Genomic DNA, 24,670 nt, shown 5'->3' on the forward strand with positions numbered 1-24,670 from the left:
CCCGCTGTTGTATGTTTTTGCAATTTCAGCCTATCTGCTTTTTGCAATATGCTGCTGCTAGAGGCGAAACGATGCTATATGACCATCTGGTGAATGATACTCTTCCAAGGAATGGTCTATGTTTCTATTTAGCGAGACGCACATCCGTCCAGTAGCTACACTTCTATATGGTTATTTACTTCAGTAGAGCTCGCATTCAACTCTTTTGTGGCGCGATCGAACAACTCCTGGCACTCAGACAAATCAGTTTGAGTCTCCTTAGTGTCTGTATGATCGGGGCCGAGGATCTGATTGTATGCGTTGGCACATTCTTGATAGAGGCTCAGGGCATCTCCAAGCACCTCAACTTTGATAGGTATGTCCGGATCACAGAGCTCGCCCATCAACTTCCATGTATCCGCAAGACTCTTCATGCTCAAAATTGTCATCGGATGCTCCTCGCCCAATACTCTTTTTCTTATATCCATCACTTGCTTTTGTAACTCTTCAGCTGCGCCAAAGTCACCTTGACAGAACAAGGACCGTGCAAGATTGCCCATACTCAGGAGAGTATCGGGATGCTCATCTCCCTGAATCCTCCTATGGGCCGCCAAAACGTGATTTTGTATCTCTATTGCTTCTTCATGCCGTTCCTGATCGGAAAGCGTTTTTGAGAGGTTGTTCATGCTGATAAGTGTATCGAGGTGATCCTCACCAAGTATGCTTTTCCTCACTTCCATCACATGGCGGTTCAGGACTTCTGACTCTTCCGGACGTCCCTGGGCGCTTATTGTGACGGCTAGGTTACTCATGGCATCAAGAGTTTGGTGATGCTGTTCGCCACGTGTGCGCTTCCAAGTTTCCATAATCCGAACCTCTAACGCCTCAGCTTCGTTGAGTCGGTCTTGGTCACAAAGTGTAGAAGCAAGGTCTGACATTACGACAAGTGTTTCAGGGTGATCATCCCCCAGTGAACTCTTGCGTAGGGCAATTGCCTCTTCTTGCAACTTCTCGGCTTCACAATACCGCCCTTGATATAGGTAGTAACCTCCAAGCCTATGCAGCATCGAGGCTCGGAGCAGTTTGTCTTCGTCTGACTCAATCTCTTGCATTTGAAGGACCGAACTGGCATGCGCAAGATAAGCTGTGCAAGTTGCAATCTCTTCAAATGTACCATAAGGGTAGAACTCCGACACAGACAGCAAAGCTTCTTTTGCAAAGCCAGACATGGTGCCTTCTCGGGTCAACCAGGCTTTTGTAACTAGCTGTACGAGGCGATGCATGTTGTAATCACCGCCTCGCTCAGCACGAATGAAGCAGAATGCCTTAAGGACTCCCAAAGCTTTAACAAGCTGCATCTTGATGTTCGACTCTACACGCTTTTGCCCTTCGCCGTAAAACTCGAGAAACTCCAAGGGTATTGCCTGGCGATCGAATAAACTCATCAAAGAAAGAAGTTCGCTAGCAAAGGGACATTGGCGTTTAATCTGTTGAAAAGATAGCATCCAGGTTTGCGCGACAGGGCGAGGGGTATCTGAGTCTCTGCCTGTAGCTTCAAAGTCTTCGCACAACAGCTCTACAACGTCGTTTTCGCTTCCATTGAGGAGCTCCACGTACTCAATGACAGTGATGCCGTTCTCCTGTATGAAAGCAGCTGCTTGCACTAGCGCAAGGGGAAGAAACTCCAACCGGGACGAGAGTTGCATCAGATCCATTAAGGTGTCATCTCCCTGTTGCAGGCCTTTTCGTAAAAGCTGAGCGGCTTCGTGTTCGTCCATCTTGCCCACCTCGATTGGACGCTTGCCTTTTGTAAGTCGCGAACCCACCTGCATGTTCCTCGTTGTGATGAGAACGGTACCATGTGCACAAGCGGGTATGAACTGACCCAAGCTGTCATCAGGAGTAGCTGGGGGGTTCAAGGATTTGTCGGTCTGAGGAACAAATAGTTGCATGTCGTCGGCGTTATCGATGACCATCATCCATTGTCCGCTTTCTTCACTCTCCAGCCAGTCCCTGACTGATGGCAAAGCCTCGAAAGTTGGATCTTGGTAACCCGGAACTTTACATTGTTCTGCAATTTTGATGTAGGCCTCGGTGAATCGCTCCGTACTGCTAGCATGGACCCAGAAAATCGATATGTCTTTGGAGATCTCTTGTAGCCAATACGAGTAAGCGAGGGCGATCTGGGTTTTCCTATCTCAAGTTAGTAAACTCATCATTGAGTAATAGTTATTAGCCATACCCGATTCCTCCTAGACCATAAAGCGCAGCTCTTCGATGTCCCTTTTTTTGGGATGGAATGTCGAAACAGCTGAGTTGACTTTTCAGCAGTTCGAGAATCTCGGACCGCCCTATAAAGTCTGGGTTACATGTATAAGGGATAAGGCCTAGGAGAAATCAGTAGGTCATAACCGATCGACTACACTCGACTTACAATGGACGATGGCTTGCTTTGAGGGTTTGCGTGGGGTTTGGTGAATTCTCTTCATCCAGCGCTTCAGCTCACCAGAGACAGCTCTAAAGCCAGGCTCATCAGGACTAGAGAACTTCGTCATTCCGGCATGATTTGCATGTATAGCTATGAAAGCATAACCAGGCAGTATAGCTGAGTGCTTTGGGACAATCAACCCAAGCCTTTTGGTGGGCAGCTCTTCATAGAAGCAAGTGATGTCAATCATGCTTGCTTCATCTTTGCCACGTGCCCTGATCAGAGCCAAGAAGCTGTCTTGAATTCGAGCTAGAACCTCCGAGTCTTCAGTGAGAACTTTGACGATATCGGTGTTTGTTTCTTTAATGAATCCGTAGGAGCGCGACACCAACTCTCCTATCTTTGCAAGACTTGATCCATGGTGTGGTGTTCCGAGGAATATGACACCGCGTGTGAAATGGACGATGTCTTGCAAATGTTGTTGAGGCCGCCCTTGTGCTGTAACGAGTGCCTATTAATGTGAGTCGAGATAACCCGGATATTGGGCAAGAGAGAAGAATTACATCTTGGCAAACGAGCCCACCGAGACTATGGCAAACAAAGATGATAGGGCGTTCGTTCTATTGCTGTTAGTAGACAGAGATGTGAGATGAGTATGATTGATCTCACTGTATTGTCATTCTGTCGAAGTGTAGCAAGAGCTGCCAATAGATTTTGCGCGTGGTTCGAGATTCTGTTTTGGGAGGGACTGCCTTCTTTACCAGTCACAGTCGAGTCATACGAGTAAGTCAAAACTCGAGCAGTGCCTAATTCAAGAGGAAGGAGCGTTTTAGGCCACGGTTCAGTAGCATTCTTATCCTTCCAAGTTTTGAGGCAGTCCCCTTTCAGTCCATGAACAAATACGATACTATAAGGGTTAGATGATAGGGATTTCCAATAAACCAAATCAAACTCACTCGACCTCATCATATTCAGAACTATGCAAAGTGTGTATACCGGAGTAGAAGTAAGTCGTTCGATTTCTAGATAAAGGATTTGGTGATGAATCTGGTTCGGAACTGTGCTTCTCTTCAACTTTAGAACCGAGGCCGGATTTGGTACGAAAGACTCGTCGCAAAGAAGATAGCATTATGAATTATCGTAGGATATGGCATTAAAGTATTTATTAGGAGGAAATCAATTATAGAAGCTATATGGGTTAATGAGGCTTCATAACAATGCCTCGTCCTGCTCTAAGCGCCCAGCTCGAGTGCAGACGCTCGTAAGCGCCAGGCTTCAGGGGATACAGCGGGGGCATGTTTCATCGATTTCAATGTTGGGTGTTCCATCAAATCATCTTTGCAGTTTACACAAGGCATATATGCATGGTTAAATATAGAGAGGTAGAACCACCAAACAAAACTTCAGTTGGGCGAAGAAAGATCTGCGAGTAGGGCAGGTCTACCAAATTGTCCACACAGGAGACAGAATCAAAACGGCAGCGTATAAGCTCGTAAATAAATTAATCCGTTGAATTGTGTAGATGCTGGTTGGGTGTTTGCTATGGATAAGAAATATTCTCGGAGGAAGATATGTTCAAGGTTGATTGATTGTGGACAATACATCCACCTAAACTAGCAAAAGACTTGCCTACCATCTAGAGATACATGCACACGGACTAGACGTCATCTGATATATGACTGGCTAGATACAAAGGAGTGAAGTCCGTCCTCAAGACATAGTGAAAAGTTGTTGTGTAACTTGATAGAAGATTTCGGACTTCCAGATGCCAGTCTATCATTCAATATCGATGAACCTCAAATCGAACGTTTATATATATACCAGAAGCCATACCAGCGGTATTACTGATTGGCCATAGTCTTAAACGGGACTTTGGTATAGTATTAAACGTTTTTCAGCTTCCATACCGACCGTTATGAATAAGACAGGCTCCAGCTGAATTAGACATTCAGATAACAGATTGGACTTTGAACTATACCAACGCTTTCTAGAACTAAAACCTGCGGAAGCAGTTACTGTAAACCATGTTTATGGTTAAATAATAGTTTCATAGTTTCGTAGTTTCATAGTTTCATGCAAACACTTGTAGATTAAGCACGCGAAACATCAACAGAGTTCCGACTCAAAATGAACGGGGAGGCGATCAGAACTGCAGAGTGATCTCCAGGGAGTTGGAACTTACTCAGACACACAAGGTCTGATTGATTGACTTTCACGGATCTGCACTGTCACTTGTACTCTAGACTTGATTCAAGTGCTGACATCTCGAGTGTAATTGATGCAATGTGACACCAGTGGTGAACCGTGATCCGAGCTATAAGTTTCACTACAGACAAGGCAAAGATAACATTCCGATCCTAGTCTTGCAAGAACGATCTAAAAGGCCATCTGAGGTCATCATGTTTCATTGGCCGCTTACCAAAGTCCCCATTTAGCACCGGCAAACCTCGAGCCGTTACATCTACTAGAGCTGGCAATATCGTTGATCCCGGGACCCTCCACTTACATTTTTAACTCGGATCTGTACTTCCCGAATGTAGTCAAGTCTAAGCCCTACCCTACTTCAGAGGATTGGAGCTAGAGACACAGGGAATGGTGAAGCCGTAAGGCGGAGTAGAACTTGACGTCCCTTTAGTTACGCTTACTGTTCGAATGGCGTTCAGCCACACGGCAGAAGAGCCGAACCAAAGTGTGTGAAACTGATGGTGTCCATGTTACATTCTCGCAAAATCAGTGAATTTTCTCTGGTAGTTTGCTTGTTTTGGGTCTGTCTGGTGAAAATGGCTACAATGGCTTTGTTACCTGGAGCGAATATGACGATGGACAATTACAACAGAAAAGCCCAGTATCAACATAAAGAGTCAATTGAACTATGACGAGAAAAGATCCAAGGTAACATCGTCCCCTCGCACTACCGCTATTCTCCGATCCTACCCCATGGTAGTCTCAGTACGTACTGCTGCAATCTCAAGCCATGGCCGTCTTAGCCGCGCTGACGGTCGTCTAAGTCGTTAGCCTCCTCAGTAGAGGGTGCAACATCGCCGACCAGACTAGAGGCTGTGAGAACTAAGACTCAAGATACCCAATCTCGTTGCATTCTTTCGGCGAGATACATGTCGTCATGATACCTTCAAGTGCACAGCTCCTCACGACAACTAACATCGCCATGAACTCAATTGCTAACAGCTGAGAGGCTCAGGCTCCAGCTTCGGCGTAGACCGTGCGCCTTGTTCACATTATTCGGTCCCCCATCAAACTCTCTCTCTTATATATATCACCAAAGCAACTCCCCCTCATCAGCTTTATTACATTACAGTATCATATTCCCTGTCCAGTCTCTTATACATCTTGCACATTCTCTCTCTTCCAAGCATAGCCAATACTCGCTCCCTTTACAAAAGCAGTCATGCATTTCTCTACACTCTTTGCCTCTGCGGGCCTCATCAGCTCTGCCTTTGCTGGCCTTTTACCTCGATCTTACAGAGTCCCTTCATCCAACGGCTTCCCCAACCCTGATCAGGAGCAGCTTAACACTATCAACCTCCAGGCTGGCGGTAAACTACCTGGCGCTCCTCTTCCCACCTCTCTTGGTGATGGCTCCACAGTAGCTTTCCAGCTCATCGCATTCAATGAGCTTTTTGAGACTGCCTACTTCAGCTCTCTTCTCTACAACGTGACCGAAGGTGTAGAGAACTACCAAGTTGATGGCGATAAGCTTGCGGAAGCTCAGAAGATTCTTAAGACTGTCATTGCTGTAAGTGCACTTGCTAACCATCACCGCTTATATCAGATCACTGACACTCCACAATAGCAAGAGGAGCACCATGCTCTTGGTGCCCTAGCCACGCTCAAGTCAGCGGGCAAGTTTGCTCCTTCGCCTTGCAAATACCAGTTCCCCGTCGATAACCTCAAGGATGCTATTCTCCTGGCCGGTACCTTTACAGATGTTGTCCTCGGTGCTCTTCAGGATGCCAATGTCATCTTCAGCAAGGAGGGTGCTCCTGAGGTTGTCCGCCTCATCTCATCGGTCATTGGCCAGGAGGGTGAGCAGAACGGTTTCTACCGCCTCTATCTCGATCAAGTCCCCTCTGAGTCCCCCTTCCTGACTACTGTCCCCGCTGCCTTTGCCTGGTCTGCTCTCCAGGCCTTTGTCGTCCCTGGATCATGCACTGAGGACATCAGCCAAATCAAGCTGCCCATCTTCCCTGGCCTGATGGTCAACGGTGGCGCCATTGCTGTTCTTGAGCCCAAGGACCAGACCCTCTCCTTCAGCGCCACTCTCGACAAGTCCCACAGCGGCGAGGACCTCTACATTACCTACACCACCGGCCAGCAGCTTCCTTACAGCGTCAAGGCCGAGAACGTCAAATGGGATGGAGCTTCTGTCACTCTTGATGCCAATTTCCCCTTCTTCGAGCTTGTCGCTTCAGGCTTCTCCCATGCTGCTTTGACCACTTCCAACAACATCTCGACTCCCGATGACGTTCCCACCTACACTCTCGCTGCTCCCGGTCTCATCCAGGTCCAAAACCCTCTGACCGGTGACGAGAAGGGCTACTAAATTGGCCGGTCAAGGAGCTCGCACTAGTAATTTGTTCGTCTAGTACTTAATTTGGTGGAATGGGGAGCTGAAATCTGGTGTTTGGGATTTGATTTAGAACGGTCAAAGTTGTTGTAATTTGTTCTTTTCCGCAATAATTGAACTCGATTGGTTATGTTGCCCAAAGTCCCAAAATCTTGAAAGTAATCAGTGACGATCTGCTGCAACATCCCGTCCCTCCATATCGATATTCGGGATATTGGGTGAACCTTTTCATGAGTCTATGTCAATGATATGCAAGTTGGGACATTTCAGCTGAACGCCTCTCAAGCTTGGGACAGCTGAGGGATCGGGGAATTGCAATTTCCACCCTGGATCTAGTGAAATAATATCAGAGTAATCGAGCTTTATTAGTTCGCCGCCTCTAATCTTCTTAACACCCTATCCCTCAAGCTTCGAGGCTAATCAGAACTGCACGGCACTTGAAAGCATGTGCTTATCACGAGAACTCCCATCTGCCACAAATCTTATCGAGCTAACATCCTTGAGTGGGAAGTCTCGGTCGACGTCTTCCACTGGGCAAATGCACCTCTAGCCAAAACATCGACCGTAACCCACCAATGCCATGCTGACAAGGAAAGGGATTCAAGCTTTGGTTAGCCATACTTAAAAATAAACCTTGAATTTCACTTTCCAGGTGCATTAGACTGGCCGTGATGTATCAAATGTTAACAGCCTCTGGATGGTTGAGCCTCTCAAGCATTTGGTCGTTCGGTAACCCCCTCTTCGCCAGGCTCATCGGGGAGGTTATCGTTCATACGGATAAGCAGCTCCTTCAGCTTACGGCGGTTCTTTCTCCACGTTAACAAATCTTCCTCTTCTTGATCCCGAATCGAGGGCGTGACTTGATTGCCGTGCTCATCTTTGAGGTAGTCCGGTATATTGTCATCATCTTTTCTTTGCAAGCTCTGCTTTCCAGAGTTATTTGGCCCATCGCCAACGTGCCATGATAAGGGCACTAGATGTGTCTCCTCCATGTGCTCTTTGAAGGCCTCGTCTTCTTCAAATTCAGGAGGCTTCTCTAGACGGCCGCACTTTCCCCACATGCACTCAATAGAGTCGCCGTGGACTATGTAGACGTGCCGCCGCAGTGTCTCAAGGTTGTGTAGCTCAGCCTTGCAGTCCATCCACTCACACAGAAACGGGAAGAATTGGACGTCTGTCTTGTAATAAAGCTCTCTGGGAGGGGGTGATGGGAGCTTCGGGGGACGTCCTCTTCGTTTAGGAAAGCCGACGAAGCCATCAGGGTGAGGCCGCGGCTTGACTTGTCGGGCCTGCCGCCCAGCGGCGGCTGTTGAGACGTTTTTCAGTTTATTTAGTGAACCTTTAGGCCTGCCTCTTTTCCGCGCCGGTGTTGTCGACGTTGCAGCGCTGGAAGCACCGGTTCGTGTTTCACTTGGCACCGACGTTTTAGGGACCTGAGCTGGTTGGGATAACGTCTTTGGTGGTCTTCCTCGTGGTCGTGGCGTCAAGTCTGACATGACTGGCGCTTCAAAGTCATCTTCTTCCAAGCTGGCCTCTCTGTAACCGTTGATGTCTGCTGGTAGCCTTTTCAAACCAGCGCCCAAGTTTGACTGGCTACTTGGTGTCAGAGATTCTGAATGTCGCTTGACTGGATCTTGTTCGTGGCTTTTTGTTTGTGCATCTCTGGCCAAAGGATCATCTGATTCAGCACTATCCGAAAGAGAATCGTAGCGAGAGATTTGAGGTGGTAATTTCGCCTGTTGATTGTTTTGGTTGGTATTCCCACCGTTTATAGTATTGAAACTCATGCTTTACACCTTGACACGCCTCAACGCGGCGCGGCGCGATGTCGCTAAACGTATGAGCAATCGTCGATTGCACTTTTGATGCTAAGTAAATGGTATTAATAGAATGATCAGCCTGAAGACAAAAGCTTTTAGTAGAAATATTCTCCTTTCAAGTATGAAAACAAAACAAAAAAAATTGTAAGAAGAATAGCAAGTACTGTCAGTGTCAGTGTAGAGAGATTGCCAAGAGGCGTGGCGCTACCTATCGGCTGCTCACGTGCTTCAACCTCGAATCTGAGATTCACTTGGAAGGCGGCAACGAGAGCAATTAATTTCACAGACACTTTTTTCCTATTCACTGACTCTACTTTTATTGCGCAAGTGTGCCTGTATGTTTGCGGTTGCACAGCATGTAAGCTAAAAATAAAAGGGTTGAATTCATTTCGCATAAAACTGCTTCGTATTTATACAAGCGTAACCATTAAAACTCCATTCGTGTCATCATCAATCTCATTCGTTTACCGACCACTATTATCCCTTTACTACAAAAGAAAATAAACACACTAAATCTCAGTCTCGACGTCAGGCTTTCGGCCATCAAGCGCTCCAAGCTTGGCCACCTTTCGGACCGCAAACTTGGCTTCGTCCTTGACAAACTGCACGTTGCGCATTGGACGCCATTGCATAAGACCTCGATGCTTTCGGTGCAAGTCGCGGCTGTCTGAACGATAAGACTTGATCTTCTTGATGGGATTCTTGCTGCTGGAGCTGCCCTGAGAATCGGCTGTCGCACTTGTCGCATTGGTGCCTGTGGTATCCATCGAACGGCGGCCATTCTCGGAGGGCTCTGTTGGTTCAGTATCACCATCCTGGATACCAAGGTCGGGATCGGAATCATTTTCATCGAAGTCATCATACTCTTCACTGTCCTGACTGTGTCTTCCTCCCGACATCATAGCCGAAGGGTCTTCACCAAAGGCTCCGCTCCAGTCAGTGCCGTCCTTGGCGAGCCATTTTTCCTTCTGCTTCTCGTCGGCTTGAGCAAGAACATCACGGCCATGGGTCAAAGACTCCTCATGTAGTTTCTGAATTACAGGAGGGACTTCAGCCTCGACATCCTGCTGACGCACGCCTTCTGCGTAACAGGCTTCCCAGGTCTCAATGGTTTCGCGATCGTCATTCGTGCTGGCAAATTTGATGTGATCAGAATCGGTTCCCGCGGAGAAACGGCCGTTGAAACGGAGTCTTCCAACTTGCTCCATCTCGATATCTGGAACAGATTTGTAGTTCTCTTCGGTGATGTAGTTTTGGGATAGTCGTGTGCCATTGTCGCACCTCCAGATGGGAATGTCGAAATCCTTAGCTTCACCATCAACCAGCTCCAGGAGCCAGAGGACAGCATAGGCATCAGGGTTCCTCTTGCCGCTTGGATAGAATTCCACAAAGATAGGCGAACTGTAACGGTGACGGACTGGAAGTCGAATACGCTGATTGTCGTTCTCCCCACTAACGTTGAAAGACATGCCGTCAGCCTCTCGTGTGGATGAGCTCTTACCAATACTGGCAGAGGAGCCTCCAGTACGGAAACGAAGCTTGACATGGTTGGCCGGAGCATATCCAGTGGTTGTGATAGCGTTGGACAAGAATTCGAAAGTACCGATATCCCAGCCTAGCTGAGGGGGAGGAAGGCGAATCTCGACAGAACGGAACAGCAACGAGATACGGATGCGCCCAAAGCCAATACCTCCATCAAGAGGGTACCACCTAGTCGATTCGCTGCTGGTTTGAAGGATATCGGTCAGCTTGAGGGGAACAACACCGATAAGCGGGTCGTGCTGTCGGTTGCGCGAGTCACGGACGGCGACAGTGACAATAGCAGAGCGCCAGTCGCGGATAAACTTTTCGGTTCCTGCGTTGAAAATAGGCTGAGATGAAACGACCTTTGTTCGAGTCTTGTAGATCAGGTCATCGTTAAGCAGAATTGTACAGTATGAGCTGGGAAGAGTCTTGGCTTGCTCTTCCTTTACTTCACCAGCTTCAGGGCGGGCTGGCTCGTACTCACGACCCTTTCGCTTTCCATTAGAGCCCTTGATATTGGCCAACTCCAGACCAACAATCTGATGAACAACAACGCTCAGAATACCAGAAGGCCACAAGGGATCAGGAGGAGTGTGGATGACGGCATCTTCCTCTGCGTTGTCGATAGCGCCCTTGTTCTCTTGAAGCTCAGGCTTGTCTGCGAGTTCTTTGGGAAGATTGAGATCCCGACCATCTGTTCGTAGAGCCTTACGGAATTGCGTCTTTCCAAAAAATCCCACTTCCCAGTGAAGCTCTCCAGGCATCTCGCTTTCGGCCTTGACACCACGAAGCTTGGAAACCTGAGGGAACATTTTACCAGGGTGCTGGATAAGCTTTTGAATACTGAGCTCAACCTTGCCAACGACATCATCGGCAGACGACCTGTCGCTGTCCCAAAGCTCGACCGACAGCTGCTCGTCGGCTTTGAGGAGGTCTGCAGTGACAAGAAGACCGGCACTCTCCTCGAAAACGGGGTTGAGGTCGTCTTGGATGACTCGCGTACAGAATTGGGGCTTGGAGAACTTGCTCCAGCTGATGGTGATGTAGGGATCAGAACCACCACCCTTGCTACCACGGTGATCTTGCTTGCTGAGGCCAGTAGCCTTGTGGATTCGAACGAACATGATACCTAGAGCCAAAGTCTCCTTCTTGATGTCGTCACCTTGAAGCATCTTGCCGAGATCCAATGACAGACTCTTGGGCGCCACATACATCGACGCAGCAGCGCCAATGGCCCAGTTAACAAAGTTGGAGATCAGAGGCAGGTTGAGAATATTAACGCCTTTCTCAATCATTGGTGTACAACCGGCCTGAACCTTGGGAATACCCATGAGTGTGAAGGTCAGGGTCTTGAGGAAAGGAGGGTCAGGGGTCAACTGCAGTCGAACTCGAGCGGTTGCGACGAGACCTTGAAGCTCGACCCAGATAGGCAACGGAACACCAAAAAGCCCCTTGACACCAAGATAGAACACCAGCTGCATACCCATGTTGCGAGCCTTGGAGGCGATATCTCCACCGGAGGGCTTGGCATGGTAGGCGATGGCAACTTCGAGATTGTAGAAGGAACCAGCTTGCTCGTTGGCTGCAAGCTCTTCGGGGTCGGTAGTCTTTTCATTCTGTCGGTGCTGTTCATCTTTGATATCTTGGACATGGGAGTCGGGAAGAGCGCGCATGCTGAGGATACGAATGGGGTTGTTGCCCTGAGAGATGTCTGCGACGCGAACGTTCTCAATGACACCAGGAACGGAGGCAGCCATAACGTCTTCGAGACTGTTTCTGTTAGCATAAATATCTCCGGGACTGAACTAAGTAACTTACGTATCGGCAACTCCTGCAAACATCTCAGGGTTAATGAGACCCCACATGATTCCCAACATAGTGTTCATCCACTCAACGGACTCAGGGATCAGGTTCGCAGTGGCAGTCTCGCCACGTTCCTGCTCGCTTGACCATTCGAGATCTCGACCTTGGCGAATCAAATCCTTGGTCCAGAGGAAAACGCCTGATGCAACACAGAATCCCAGAGGGATGAGACCTAGGAGACGACCGCCAAACATCTTTCCAATGAAGACAATCGCGCAGAAGATACCGGCACACAAGACATTGGTGCGCTGTTCAAGAATGGCAAACATTGGTTCGTAGCTGACCGAGGGGGTCTTGTAGAACACGACAGAAGTCTTCTCACTTCGAATGGGTACATCAGATGTCGCACCCGTCTCAACGGGGTCTGGGGGCGCAGTAACATCTTGAGCGTAACGATACTCCTCTCCAGACATTTTTGAAGAGACTGCAACGGTGGTGGGTTTTCCTAAGTTCTCGTTGGGAACTGACATCTAAGAGGGGATTAGAAAAACATCGTAGAGAACGTTCCGTATCAACGTACCTGAGGGTTATCAACGGCATCCTCGAAATCCATATCTGCGTCTCGAATACCGACATCCTTTCCTGTAACCGGATCGCGGACAGTGCGAACGTCCTTTTGCTGTCGAATAGCTTCGGCTCTGTCTTGTTTGTGATCCTTTGTCTCTCCATGAATCTTGTTCTGCTTGAGTTGTTCTTCGATTTGAGCATCACGTTGCTTCTTGTTCTGATCTAGCTGGTCCATAAACTCCTTGACATTGGGAACGCGGTTCCGGCCACTGTAATGTTGGCCGGCCGCGGGTATCTGCTGCTGCTGAAACTGCGACATGATGACGACCTATTCTATCTGTTGCAGAGTAGCAGTGGGAGGACTGGAGTAAGGATGATGACGAAGGCAGGTGAGTAACAGAAGAGTTGTCCTGCCAAAATAAAGTAGCCTAAGTATTAGTCCAAGATGGCATAAGGTGACGAGATTATTTCGTCTCGACGGCCAATTCTTCTGACGCCCTGACGGAAGGAAAGAAACGGGTTGAGGGAGGAGAAAAGAAGGAAGAGGAGAAATGAATGAAATACTAGTAGTAATTAGTGTCGCACAAAACAAACATACACGCTTGGCTCATTGCAACTGATTCATCGCTCTGGGATCAGCCAAGGAAACTGGCAATCATCTATCAGGTATGATTTAAGGTCGATGACGTCGATTAGCCGATAAACAAGGGAGCTTTGGCCCGGGGTCGATCATTTTTAGTGTGTACGTCAAGAGCCGCGTACAGAGAGCTATGGCGGGGTGGTGGTAGGGGAGAGAGCTCCCCGCACTTGTTACAGGTACCTGTTCTTGAACGCCATTAAATGCAGAGCAATCAGTTCTGTTGTTTGCAGTAGACACGATAAAAATGACAAGACTGCTTCCATTTACCACAGCCATAGCTTGATACCATGTAGTCGTCGTGAAACTTCATACATGTAAGCCAAGACTTCTAATCGATGATCAAAAGCCAAGGTCCAGGGTACTTGTTCAGCCAGACAGGCCACAGCACAAGCACCTACAGGCCCAGACCCAGGCTAGACCAACCAAGCTAACAAGGAACTGTCAGTGCCACTAAAGCATCCATGATACGATCGCCCATCCCCACCCTCAGAAAGCTTGCGTAAATGGCTTGGAAACAAGTAAGCCTTCAGCTGTCATCTCGATCATTCATTGGTGTTTTTTCTTAACCCCTGCCCTTCCAAAACCAGTACAGTACACACTCCTTCTTGTTTCAGACACTGGATAGAAGCAATCAAGTAGAAGCAGAAGCAAGTGGCTCGCCTGTCTTTGGGTCGATTTCTGTACCAGATAAATCAACGCCGTTTCCTAACTTCTGCATACCGTCAAACTTCTCATATCGAAGTGAGTCTAGATCAATGTTGTTGAACTGTCGAACCTGCAAAGCCATCAGTCAGTCGATTTGGGTTCAAACTCAAGGTCTGCTATACGTACACTGATACCATAGAGAGGATCATCGGGTCGTGTCTTGCCAAAATCAATGCCAATACTAGCACCGCACTTGGGGCAGAACATGTGATCGCGAGTTTTAGTACTGAACAAGTATCGAGAGACTCGCTTATCTGAGTCGTTGTGCCATTCAACTTTCTCGTACTTTGGGTCTGAGGTATAGGTTAGCTTCTACACCGTACATATCAAATCAGGAGGTGCGTCTCACAAACAAGAAGGTAACCTGTTCGACGGCAGACAGAGCAATTGCAGTTTGTAACTTGATGCTCAGGCAGAGGAGGTGACAATGTCACAGAGAGGCCGATATAACCACAATGGCAGCCGGCCTCATAGGTGGCCTCAGCTGTACTTTCATTGGCTGACATATTCAGGTGCGTGAGAGTATTCGGGATATCAAAAGATGAGTTTTCGGATAATATGTCAAGTTCATGACGACAATATTCCTACTCAATATTTATACAAGAGTGATTGATAAGCATTTAGATAGGCGGAGGAACTTTAGGTCTTGGATTTGCATGGGGTAGTATAAATAGATTTCTAATTACCAGATCGGGACTCCGTGAATTCTCTGGAGTTCCACCGACTGGGGAAGAGTCAATATTTAATCCACTAAAGATGAGACTCAACTGTCAGGTTGCTCTTGAGTTCGGACTTCGGACCTTGAGTTCCAGCTGGTTGAGTTGTTAGGAAATGCATATCCTTGATGGCTTGACGGGGACCCCAAGCTTGTGGTACCCTAGACACCACAATAGAGGAAACGATCACCAGGATTTTAAGACAGTGTGATTTCGAGAATCAAATATGGACAATAATTTGGATACAATAGTACGAAAATATCTATTGACAGCGAAAATCGTATAGATAATGATAGCTTCCACTTCCTAATCGTTAAGTTGATACTAGGCTCCTTCACTTAAGAAGCATCATCAGAATCCTCCTCATCTGTACCCCCTTCCACAAATCCGGCCATCTCTACATCCGAAGCGACAACATCATCTCCTTCGAAACGAGAAAAGGCGGGAACATATGAGTCCTCATCTTCTTCATCCTCTTCAAAACCTGCAAATTCTGCGACTTCTTCAATCGGTTCTCCAGATCTCAACATCTTCTCTGGCAGGCTATAGTGAACATGGCTGATCTCGTCTTGTTTCTTGCCTTTGAAACCATCCTTTCTCTTGGAATAGCGAAATCTTCGGAGACGATACGCCAGAACGACATCTTCCTCGACCGAGTCTTGGTAGGATGACTGTGTCTCATGGTTTGCTGTCAACTCTCCAGATACTTCCAGCCCTAAACCTGGTGGCCCTATTCCCAGACCTGCACCACCGCCTCTATCGCGAGATCGTTCTGATTTGCGGGACATTGTTTTCGCAACCGTGACCCCGACGACCATATAGATGGGAGCATAGAAGAAAGACTCCCGAACAAATGCATCGACTTGCCGTGTACGTAGTGCTCTGTTGACATAAGACGGCGATGGAGTGAAGTGTTGCGCTCGGACATTTGTTGCCTCAATAGTGAATGATTTGCCCTTGGACCAGTTCCCTTCGATGAATGGTGAAGCGCCCAGGACAGCAGCGAGGACAGAAGATGCTCCAACTTTGGATCCGAAGCCAGTGTTCAATGCATCAGTGAAGCTCTTGGTAACTTGTTCTCGTTCGCTGAGAATGTCCAAGGGGTCAACTGGCTCGACCTTTCTTCGATTGAGGATGTCAATTGGATCGTTTGGGTACTTGAGAATGCTTCCAAGGACTAGATCGTCTGGAGAGAGGCATTCTTGTGGAATGATCCAATATCTCTTGGGCTTGTCGCCGAATGCCATCTTGTAATGATTATGCGCAGTTTGGGCTCCAAAACTTTGGGAATATTCTGCAATATATAACACCACATAAAGATCGTCCACCGCTGGCAAGGAATGGGTCGCACTGTCAGCGCCAATGACGTTACTGCGCAGCGCAGCTGAATTTCGACGAGGATCTTCTTTCTAATTAAAAATGCCCGAAGCCTCGTTCGAATCATAGGTTGATTGCCATTCCCCGCCTATAATAAGCTGATGGCCTCAAAACAATCGTGGTGAACCAAACTCATCGTTCGCAACCATGAAGCCTGAAGATTATAAGCAGTTTTTACGCAGCCATAAATTTGACCCCGAGAATCGACCAAAAGAACGTGGCGATGCTATCCACGCAGCTATTATTGAGAAGCGGGTTTATATCGCTATTGAACTGCTAAACTTATATCCAAAAGATTGTCTAGAGGCAAGAAGTCGCAGCGGATCCAAGAATTGGCGCACTCCGTTGCACAACGCCTGTGAGAATGAGCGAACGTTGGTAGTTAAGAATCTTCTCGACAAAGGAGCAGATGTTAATGCACGAAGCTTTCGCAAACTCACTCCTCTCGTTTTTGCAACTGAAGCAAGAAACCTCGAAATTGTGAAACTTTTGGTGGGAAAAGGAGCCGACGTCAATCTTCAGACAGATCAAAAGACCACTAAAAGAAGTGCACTCCATGTTGCTGCAACCATAGAATCGCCAGACTTCATATTGACTCTCCTTGTCAATGGAGCAGATCCCAAGCTTGTGAACACAACCGGTAATACTCCTCTGCATCTTGCTGTTCGGTCCGGCTGTGCATCTGCGGCCGCTCTTCTGCTTTTTCATGGAGCGTCTCCCACAGTCAGAAATGAAAATGGAAAGTCGCCTCTCGATCTCGTCGAGAAATTGAATCAGGGTGATCGCGAGCAGTTCACTCACATATTCGAGTGCGCTAAGAAAGAAGGAGAATTCGGGGACTTCTTGGACCGTCATATTAGACCTGGTATACCAGTTGATCTGGTCGCCGCAATGCACTGGGCTATATCGCAAGACCTTGAACGAGCCGTTGCTTATATCCTACATATCGATCCACACGCAGCAGGGGCGACTCTACCTAGGGGATGGTATCCTCTACATGTTGCAGCGAGGGCTGGACATGAGAAGTGCGTTGCGGTCCTTCTTGAGCACGGGGCGGAAGTTGATTGTAAAACTAAGACGAGTTACACACCATTAATGCTGGCTGCTGAGAAGGGCCATAAGAAGACTTTGCGCGTCCTACTCGAGTATGGTGCAAGTCGCTCAGCAACAAACGAGAGCGGAGAAAATGCATGGAAGATTGCTAGACAGCACGGCCACCGCTTTCCAATGCCGCTACCTGTCAGACATGTCGACCCTTCCGAAGTTAACCGTGATGATAAGGAACTGGACGACAATAATAGCTTGGCTCCTCCGAAGGAGAGGCCGCAGTGCAGAACACCCTCTCCGGGGCCAAGGGACGTTGCAGAAGACCCAGGTAGGTACTCCTAACAGCTTGAGCGATGTATACATGATAATCTCATAGGTAAAGGTGAATTATACGCAATCGGAGATGCAAGAAGTCAGGAAGAACAGTCTACACCCACGCCTCAAAAGTTCGTTTACATTATTTAATTCAGTGACATTGCTAACAAACCCAGCTCGGAGAATTTCGAGGCTTTCCTCAAGACTTTGGAGGAAACATGGTATAACCGGATTGGATGGCATCCCGACGATGATATTGAAGGGCCTACCGACAAGTGGCCTGGGCCGCCGGTGAAGGTCGCCATACTCGACACTGGAATTGATCTAAACCATCCCGATTTCAGCCAACCGGCAAAACGAAGAACAAAAATAGGGGTGAAGCTGCAGACCTCAGCATATCCAGAAGAGATACAAAGCAAGAGAATCAAAGCCTGCAAGAACTTTGCAGATGGACCTGACGATGACGTGACTGATGAAGACGGCCATGGTACTCATATTGCAGGCTTGATCATGACCATTGCTCCGCGTGCTGAACTATACATTGCAAAAGTGAGCAGTTCACGGAAACCAGATGATAATGAAGAAAGCCCGAAGAAGAAGCCAAAAAGAGGTGGCAAACAGGCCCATCCCATCCGAGAGGTATCTATCTAGATGTTATCACATCCCATCGTCTACTGTGACTAACAATACACCAGGCTCTCAGATGGGCCATAGAAAACCGGGTAAACATTATCAACATGTCACTTGGCTTTAGTGAACAAGGCTCTCTCGAACTTGTCCAAACTTTAGATGAAGCAGGCAATAAAGGAATCTGTGTCTTCGCAGCAGCTGCAAATCATGGAGATATTCATGCCATAGCCTGGCCGGCGCGTGATCACCGACTGGCCAACTGCGTGGGATCAACCGATGAACATTATAAACTTGCCTGGGTCAGCCCTACCGCAAATGAGAACTTCCTCATCTTCGGCACCTTTGGTGTGGATATATCTAGTCATTGGCCAGGCGGAGGATACCGCAGGATGAGCGGCACATCTGTCTCGACACCAATCGCTGTGGGCATGGCGGCTATGATAATAGCCTTCCTGAACAAGAAGAATGACTGGGATGTAGAGGATAAAGAGCGAAATCTTGATAAGCCAAAGGAGTGGCTAATAAGAGGTACGGCGGGAATGGGAAGAGTGCTGACGAGAATGTGTCGAGAAAGCAACGGCCTCAGGCTTCTGTCACCAAAGCTGATGTGGGGGAAAGATTCTAGGCGAAAAGCATATCCGATAACGATTCTTGGACTTTTGAGTGAATGGGAAGGCTACGAATTGACTTAAGTTTAGTAGGCCTAGAGAGATGTTGCTTTGACTACTCGAGACATAGACGGAAATATAGCAGCCCATTTGATATTTGTTATGTGATGGGAGTCAAAGTACTACCTTTAGTTTCCAAAGACGTCCAAGGCATGCTTGATCATCCAATCCATACCGTCAGATCTCCAATCGTCTGCTTCAATGTGGGAGCCATTAATGTTGAACACGATAGAGTCCCCAGAAGACTCATAAATAGGCCATTTCTCACCACTGAAAAGGTCTTCTCCCTTCTTTCCATTGGGGTCGAGATTATTGAAGAAGTTGATCCACGCAGTGCTGATATTCTTGGCCATTGCCCTAGTAGCCTTTTGATATGATGCTTCACCACCAAGAGGGTCGCTTGTGTATCCGTCGCCATTGAGGTTGTACATCACGAAAGCAACCTTCAAAAATCAGTATAAGTACCTAAAGACTTTTGTCAAAATATGCTTACCTCTTGGAAATGTGCCACTCCAGCATGTTCTGGCTGTCCATTGGGCTTGATGTTAAAGCGATACCCATAACTAGGAACATCATGCTTTGCCCAGACCCTGTTCGCACGCCGTCGTTGATAGTGTATAGTAAAGTCTCCGAATAAAGCATTCGATCGACGAGCCTGAAGCCCAAATCTTTCAGCGTACTCATCACCTGGTTTGATGACATGTGGCCAAGTCTCCAAGGATGGTATTCCGACCCTTGGATCGTCAGGATATAACTCCAGGGCTTCATCAGTGAGTTCATCAACACTCTTTCCTGCGGTGTCTTTTACTTGAGGTGGGATAATATAGGTAAGAGCATCTCTCATGTCCTCATCAGTATTGATAGGACTGCCAGTACCAAATGAAACACCTTCATCTGTGTTGGCACCAATGAGGATTGGGACTTTGACGAAATTGCCGCTGGATAACTGGTTGGTGGTATAGTCTGTAAGAAAGTCTCCGTCTAGGACTGGAGCCCACTCACGACGGGTCGTGGTGATGGCTAATATGGCAGCGGTTATCTCACTTATAGGAGCTTTTCGCAGGCAAGGCAGAGACTTCCCTGATCCTGCCAAGTCGGCGCATGATGGGACCTTGGTAACAAGACGGTCGTAGGTAGCCTGCATTGCTTGAGTTGCGTTGAAACCACCAGGATATCGACCAAGAGGGGCTCCGAACCCAGACTGGCCGATTGCTCCCCTGAATAACCCATCGTTGCGTCCTACCAGCGTTAGCATTAAGAGCGTAACCTAGACGCTATTATCGACTTGCCATTATACGCAAAAAGTTGAGCCGCAACACTCTCAGCGCCAGCACTTTCTCCCCAGATAGTTACTTTACCAGGGTCGCCGCCAAAAGCCTTGACGTTCTCGTTAATCCAACGAAGCGCAAGTCTTTGGTCGCGAAAACCAAGGTTAGTAGCTCCCTCTTTCGTGATCTCTTTACCACCGATGAAACCAAACGCATTAAGACGATAGTTAAGACCAATAGCGATGACAGGTTTACCAACGGCAACGCTTTGCTCGACGATAAAAGATAAATTGTACCGCTTATCAGAAGCACCGCCCTGTATTAAGCCTCCTCCATGGATCCAAACAGCCACGGGGAGGCCAGCAGTCTTCTTCATCTTTGAAGGCCGGACGATGTTTAGATAGAGGCAATCCTCGGATTGCTCGTAGCCGGTTTGGTCAGATCCGAAGCCATAACAGTGGACGGCGAGTTTGGTAACCTTTCGAACACCTTTCCATGAAGTATTGAGACCTTGGGCTACTGAGAATCTCTCGGGGGGCTAAGCAAGAGTTAGTTATGGGAGATGAGGCAGTGGTTTGATGACTTGCCTGAGCAAAAGGGATACCGAGAAAGTGGTCTTGACCATAGTGCTTGTTATAGACACCCGCGTATGTGCCATTCTTTACAGTGACAGTTGGCTGAGATGTCTCTACAGATAAAACATCTTGCGGCCAAGCCAAGAACGCACAAGCGGACTGAAACAAGTGAGCGAACCGCATCGTTGTTTATCTTATAAGATGAATGAGACTTGAGACTGGTATCATCGAAGGACGACGATCCCTCGATATATACATATTCTGTGTCATATACGTCCCCGTAAGCACGCCAATATACCACATGCCATGCCTCAGCTATCGGCACAACTAACAGGATATATACGAGCTGCCAAGCTGGGTAAATTGTATAATGCGACCTGGACTACCAGGTTACTGCGACCCTTTTGGTAACTTGTAGCGCACTTGCAGAAGGATTTACCCCCAGGCCCGATGTCCCGAATTGTGGAGGAATGATTTGTGAACGATTCTCTCATGACTTCATGCAACTTTATTTCAGAACACCTGGACCATGTTTACACACTATCATAGTAGAAAGTCACCCTTGGACTCCTTCAGCATCATCTGATACTCAGGCTCAAACTGCATATACATGGCCTCAGGACTTCCAGTATTATCCTTGGTATACTGCGCCTCCTCATCACTCACCAGCGTCTTCTTCAACTGCGATCCATCAGGAGCTACAGCGGCTTCCACAAGCAACTGAGCCTGACACGCCCTTTCCAAGGCAATAAAGAAAGCTGCTGCCTCACCAATAGTCCCTCCCGACGTAAGAAGTCCATGGTTCTGCAAGATGATATTCTTTTTAGTATCGCCTAGCGCATCAGCAAGTTGACTTCCCTCCTCTTTGGCGAAAACAACACCACCAAAGTTGGTATAGACTGTGAGGTCGTTGTAGAACATGCAACTGTCTTGGTTGATCATATCGATAGGTTTGCCAAATGTTGACCAGGCGCGGCCGTAGGGGCTGTGGAGATGACAGGCTGCATTTATGTCTGGACGTCGTTTGTGAATGGCTTCATGAATGATGAAGCCAGCTGTATTGACTGGCTTTTCTGCGCCTCCTATGCGATTGCCTTTGTTGTCTATGTGAACCATATCCGAGACTGTGAGAAGACCAAAGTGTACGCCATAGGGGTTTATCCAGAATGTGTCTGGATCAACAGGGTCTGTAAATTGTTAGACTTGCCCCAAGGAAGGGTTATCTTGTGGTGTACCTCGTAAACTAATATGACCACTACTTCCATCTGCATACCCAAGTTTAGCAAACACTCGGAATGCAGCAGCCATTTGTTCTAGCTGCCATTTTCGAGTTTCTTCTTTAGTGGCGAAGACGGGGATCTTGTGAATACGCTTTACTGAGCCATCTTGGGCCTTGGCTGTGTTTAGAATTGATTGACCAGGGGTAGCGATGGTAGCGGATGGTGACATCTTGAGTGATTATAAATCTGTTGAATCGGTATCCTGATCATGAGATAATGATAGTAATAGAATATTCGTATTTTTATATCGATGCGGGGTTGTTATAGGTGATGCACATTCTAGGACATTCTCATGGTGAGTCGGTATCTCCCATGATTGGTGGTCGATCAATTGGTGTTTTGCTTATCCGAAATCTCAAGAGTTGAAGTATTCTGACAGTAAAACGAAACGCCCTATCCTCACTGCTATGAATCTCTGATTCTTCTGTCTCGCTATGCTTCTTCCCCAAACTTCCTTCTCACACATTGAGCATAAGAGAGGGTGTGTAGCAACCTTTCAAGCCTTCTACCTAGTGATACTCTACTCATAGAGTTCAATTGAGAGTGGTAGAGTATTTGTAAGCCTGCAGATTTACATCGAATTTATGCTTATCCGAGATCCACAAGGCCAAGACCATGATGAGTTTCAGCTGAATCCTTTCGGACTCTCGCTGATTCGGACTTTCAATGTCCGCCTTTGTCCGCGCCAACTTGATTTCTTGGTCTGCGAAGGATCGCCAAGTGTAACCAGTCACTTCCAATGTTTTCTTTTGAGATCTGACATAAGATTCTTAGATACTCTAGGTCAAGAGAATCTCTATATAAGTTACTCTCTTTATTCACCCAAGACTTAAATAATATCAGATCAATTCATCTTTACAGTTAAATATCTACCTATCAACATCACAACCATGTCTCCTCACATCACTGTCCTCCCAGCCTCAACCAAAGCTGGTCGAGAAACAATCCGCGCTCTCTTATCCTCTAACAGCAAACCTTCTGTTAGGGCTATTTATCGAGATCCAGCCAAAGCACCACCTGAGTTCGTCCAGAATTCAAACTTCGAAGCCGTCAAAGGTGACGTTGGAGATGGTGATAGCCTTGATTTTACAGGCTCAAACGCCGTCTTTTACATCCCACCTCCCATTTTGGATGGAACAAACCAGGCAGAATGGGCAACTCGGACCGCTACCAACGTGAAGAATGCTCTGAAGAAGGCAAACGTTGACAGACTTCTTATCCTATCCGCTATTGGATCCCAGAACTCTAGCGGTATTGTAAGTCTACGAAAACATTCCCATACGTTTAAGCAACACGCTGACCGTATCTACTTATCAGGGTGTCTTGTGTCTGAACCATATTTCGGATGAAATCTTGAAAGATGCTGTGCCAGAGGTCATAATTATCAGACCAACTTATTTCTTCGAAGACTTTGCCCCTCTTCTTGATGTTGCAAAGGAAGATAACCCTACCATATACTCATGGATTACACCCATTGACTATAAGTTTCCAATGGTAAGTAACCACTTCAGAGTAAAAACGAAGAAAATCAAGACTGATATCAAACTCTAGGTCGGACTCAAAGACATAGCCTTAAGCTGCGTCAACTCCCTCCTCTCATCACCCGCCAAGCCAAGCCCACATTACTACAAGTTATTCGGCCCACGAGCTTACGGTGCCAACGATCTCAAAGAGGCAGTGGAAGAAATTACAGGGAAGAAGGTTGAATTAAAGCTTGTCGAAAAAGACCAGCTGCTCGATTATTGGAAGCAGATTGTCCCGGAAGCTCATGCTGAGGAGTTTAAGGAGATGACAGTTGCTGGCTTGGGCGACGGGGTTATTGGTAAGGATATCAAATATGATGAGAACACTGTTGTGGGAGAGCAGGAATTGGTTGACGCTTTGCGAGCTTTGTATAAGAAGTGAAACAGCAGCTCGAAGCCTGCAGAATAGTATATCGTGTTTTCAGGTCAGATTATCATTAGTCTAACTATCTAATTATTGCTCTTTTATCTATTGTGAGATGATAGAAATCTGAGTATCTAAAATGCGCCAGCTATTAAGTGAACAAACCCAACAACCAACCCTACTGTCAGCACATTCTGAATCGACATCTCGTTCAGAGATACGGCATTTGATAATGATGGGTTCAAATCCTTTGTACAAGCCTGCGAGCAAGCATGAGATTTCTCATAAAACGTGTCATCATCCTTGTCTCCCTTCCAATACTGATCATAGCAATCCCTAACACAGCTATAGGCCACACATGAAACTTCATCAGCATTGCCCATGCTTCGTCCATCCAACTCGGCCTTGCCCCAAGTCCCATTTGCCCCTAGAATGATCGACCTTCCACTGTAATCATACCCAGTGTTTGGATTGCGAGGACGCTTCGAATTGACAAGGGCAGTTGATAATTCAATGCGTGTCTTGTCAGGAACCACGTCTGGGGGGATAGTGATGTTGACTTGTGTTTCGGCCACAGGGATGAGATATTGGAGCCAGCATGAAGCTCCTGTGCCCCATCCGGGCGGCGTCAAGGCGAGATAGACGCGATAAGCATCGGCTGTCCTTGCGTTTTCAGACCCCGGTTCAACTTTCTGGTCGATTGTGACGTTGTAGGTTTCGCCGGCTGTCATGTTCCAGGGGATGTCGTAGTAAGTGGTGCCGGCGTGAACAGTTGGGAGGGCCGCCAAGAGAGTGAAGGCGGCCACTTGAAGGAATGAGGTCAGCTCCATGGCGTCCCTTTTTTTTTTTTTTTTTT

At 47.4% G+C, this 24,670-nt stretch overlaps 9 protein-coding genes across 9 annotated transcripts; 3 read left to right on the plus strand and 6 right to left on the minus strand.

Annotated features, from left to right (window-relative positions):
- Positions 1 to 5,813: 5,813 nt before the first annotated feature.
- Positions 5,814 to 6,968, plus strand: FIESC28_10711 (uncharacterized protein; the record flags this gene model as incomplete). Its single annotated transcript, XM_031164841.1, has 2 exons — positions 5,814 to 6,161; positions 6,219 to 6,968. The coding sequence occupies 2 exons, from the start codon at positions 5,814 to 5,816 to the stop codon at positions 6,966 to 6,968; spliced, it is 1,098 nt and encodes a 365-aa protein (XP_031011092.1).
- Positions 6,969 to 7,702: 734 nt separating this feature from the next.
- On the minus strand, positions 7,703 to 13,025 carry FIESC28_10712 (uncharacterized protein; the record flags this gene model as incomplete). The annotated part of the gene is made up of 4 exons (XM_031164842.1): positions 7,703 to 8,681; positions 9,323 to 12,106; positions 12,155 to 12,669; positions 12,720 to 13,025. 4 exons carry the CDS (start codon positions 13,023 to 13,025, stop codon positions 7,703 to 7,705), a joined length of 4,584 nt encoding a protein of 1,527 aa, XP_031011093.1.
- A 952-nt stretch (positions 13,026 to 13,977) lies between these two features.
- On the minus strand, positions 13,978 to 14,557 carry FIESC28_10713 (uncharacterized protein; the record flags this gene model as incomplete). The annotated part of the gene is made up of 3 exons (XM_031164843.1): positions 13,978 to 14,121; positions 14,178 to 14,344; positions 14,401 to 14,557. The coding sequence occupies 3 exons, from the start codon at positions 14,555 to 14,557 to the stop codon at positions 13,978 to 13,980; spliced, it is 468 nt and encodes a 155-aa protein (XP_031011094.1).
- Positions 14,558 to 15,105: 548 nt separating this feature from the next.
- Positions 15,106 to 16,014, minus strand: FIESC28_10714 (uncharacterized protein; the record flags this gene model as incomplete). The annotated part of the gene is made up of 1 exon (XM_031164844.1): positions 15,106 to 16,014. One exon carries the CDS (start codon positions 16,012 to 16,014, stop codon positions 15,106 to 15,108), a length of 909 nt encoding a protein of 302 aa, XP_031011095.1.
- Positions 16,015 to 16,291: 277 nt separating this feature from the next.
- FIESC28_10715 (uncharacterized protein) lies at positions 16,292 to 18,828 on the plus strand (the record flags this gene model as incomplete). The annotated part of the gene is made up of 4 exons (XM_031164845.1): positions 16,292 to 17,519; positions 17,568 to 17,637; positions 17,683 to 18,145; positions 18,202 to 18,828. 4 exons carry the CDS (start codon positions 16,292 to 16,294, stop codon positions 18,826 to 18,828), a joined length of 2,388 nt encoding a protein of 795 aa, XP_031011096.1.
- Positions 18,829 to 18,932: 104 nt separating this feature from the next.
- On the minus strand, positions 18,933 to 20,697 carry FIESC28_10716 (uncharacterized protein; the record flags this gene model as incomplete). The annotated part of the gene is made up of 4 exons (XM_031164846.1): positions 18,933 to 19,247; positions 19,298 to 20,043; positions 20,163 to 20,610; positions 20,677 to 20,697. 4 exons carry the CDS (start codon positions 20,695 to 20,697, stop codon positions 18,933 to 18,935), a joined length of 1,530 nt encoding a protein of 509 aa, XP_031011097.1.
- A 493-nt stretch (positions 20,698 to 21,190) lies between these two features.
- On the minus strand, positions 21,191 to 22,096 carry FIESC28_10717 (uncharacterized protein; the record flags this gene model as incomplete). Its single annotated transcript, XM_031164847.1, has 2 exons — positions 21,191 to 21,834; positions 21,883 to 22,096. The coding sequence occupies 2 exons, from the start codon at positions 22,094 to 22,096 to the stop codon at positions 21,191 to 21,193; spliced, it is 858 nt and encodes a 285-aa protein (XP_031011098.1).
- Positions 22,097 to 22,817: 721 nt separating this feature from the next.
- FIESC28_10718 (uncharacterized protein) lies at positions 22,818 to 23,832 on the plus strand (the record flags this gene model as incomplete). The annotated part of the gene is made up of 3 exons (XM_031164848.1): positions 22,818 to 23,183; positions 23,245 to 23,421; positions 23,479 to 23,832. 3 exons carry the CDS (start codon positions 22,818 to 22,820, stop codon positions 23,830 to 23,832), a joined length of 897 nt encoding a protein of 298 aa, XP_031011099.1.
- A 116-nt stretch (positions 23,833 to 23,948) lies between these two features.
- On the minus strand, positions 23,949 to 24,644 carry FIESC28_10719 (uncharacterized protein; the record flags this gene model as incomplete). The annotated part of the gene is made up of 1 exon (XM_031164849.1): positions 23,949 to 24,644. One exon carries the CDS (start codon positions 24,642 to 24,644, stop codon positions 23,949 to 23,951), a length of 696 nt encoding a protein of 231 aa, XP_031011100.1.
- Between the last annotated feature and the right edge of the window lie 26 nt (positions 24,645 to 24,670).

This window comes from Fusarium coffeatum (genome assembly GCF_003316985.1).
Source record: "Fusarium coffeatum strain FIESC_28 chromosome Unknown BRIP53273_contig_329, whole genome shotgun sequence".
Lineage (NCBI taxonomy): Eukaryota > Fungi > Ascomycota > Sordariomycetes > Hypocreales > Nectriaceae > Fusarium > Fusarium coffeatum.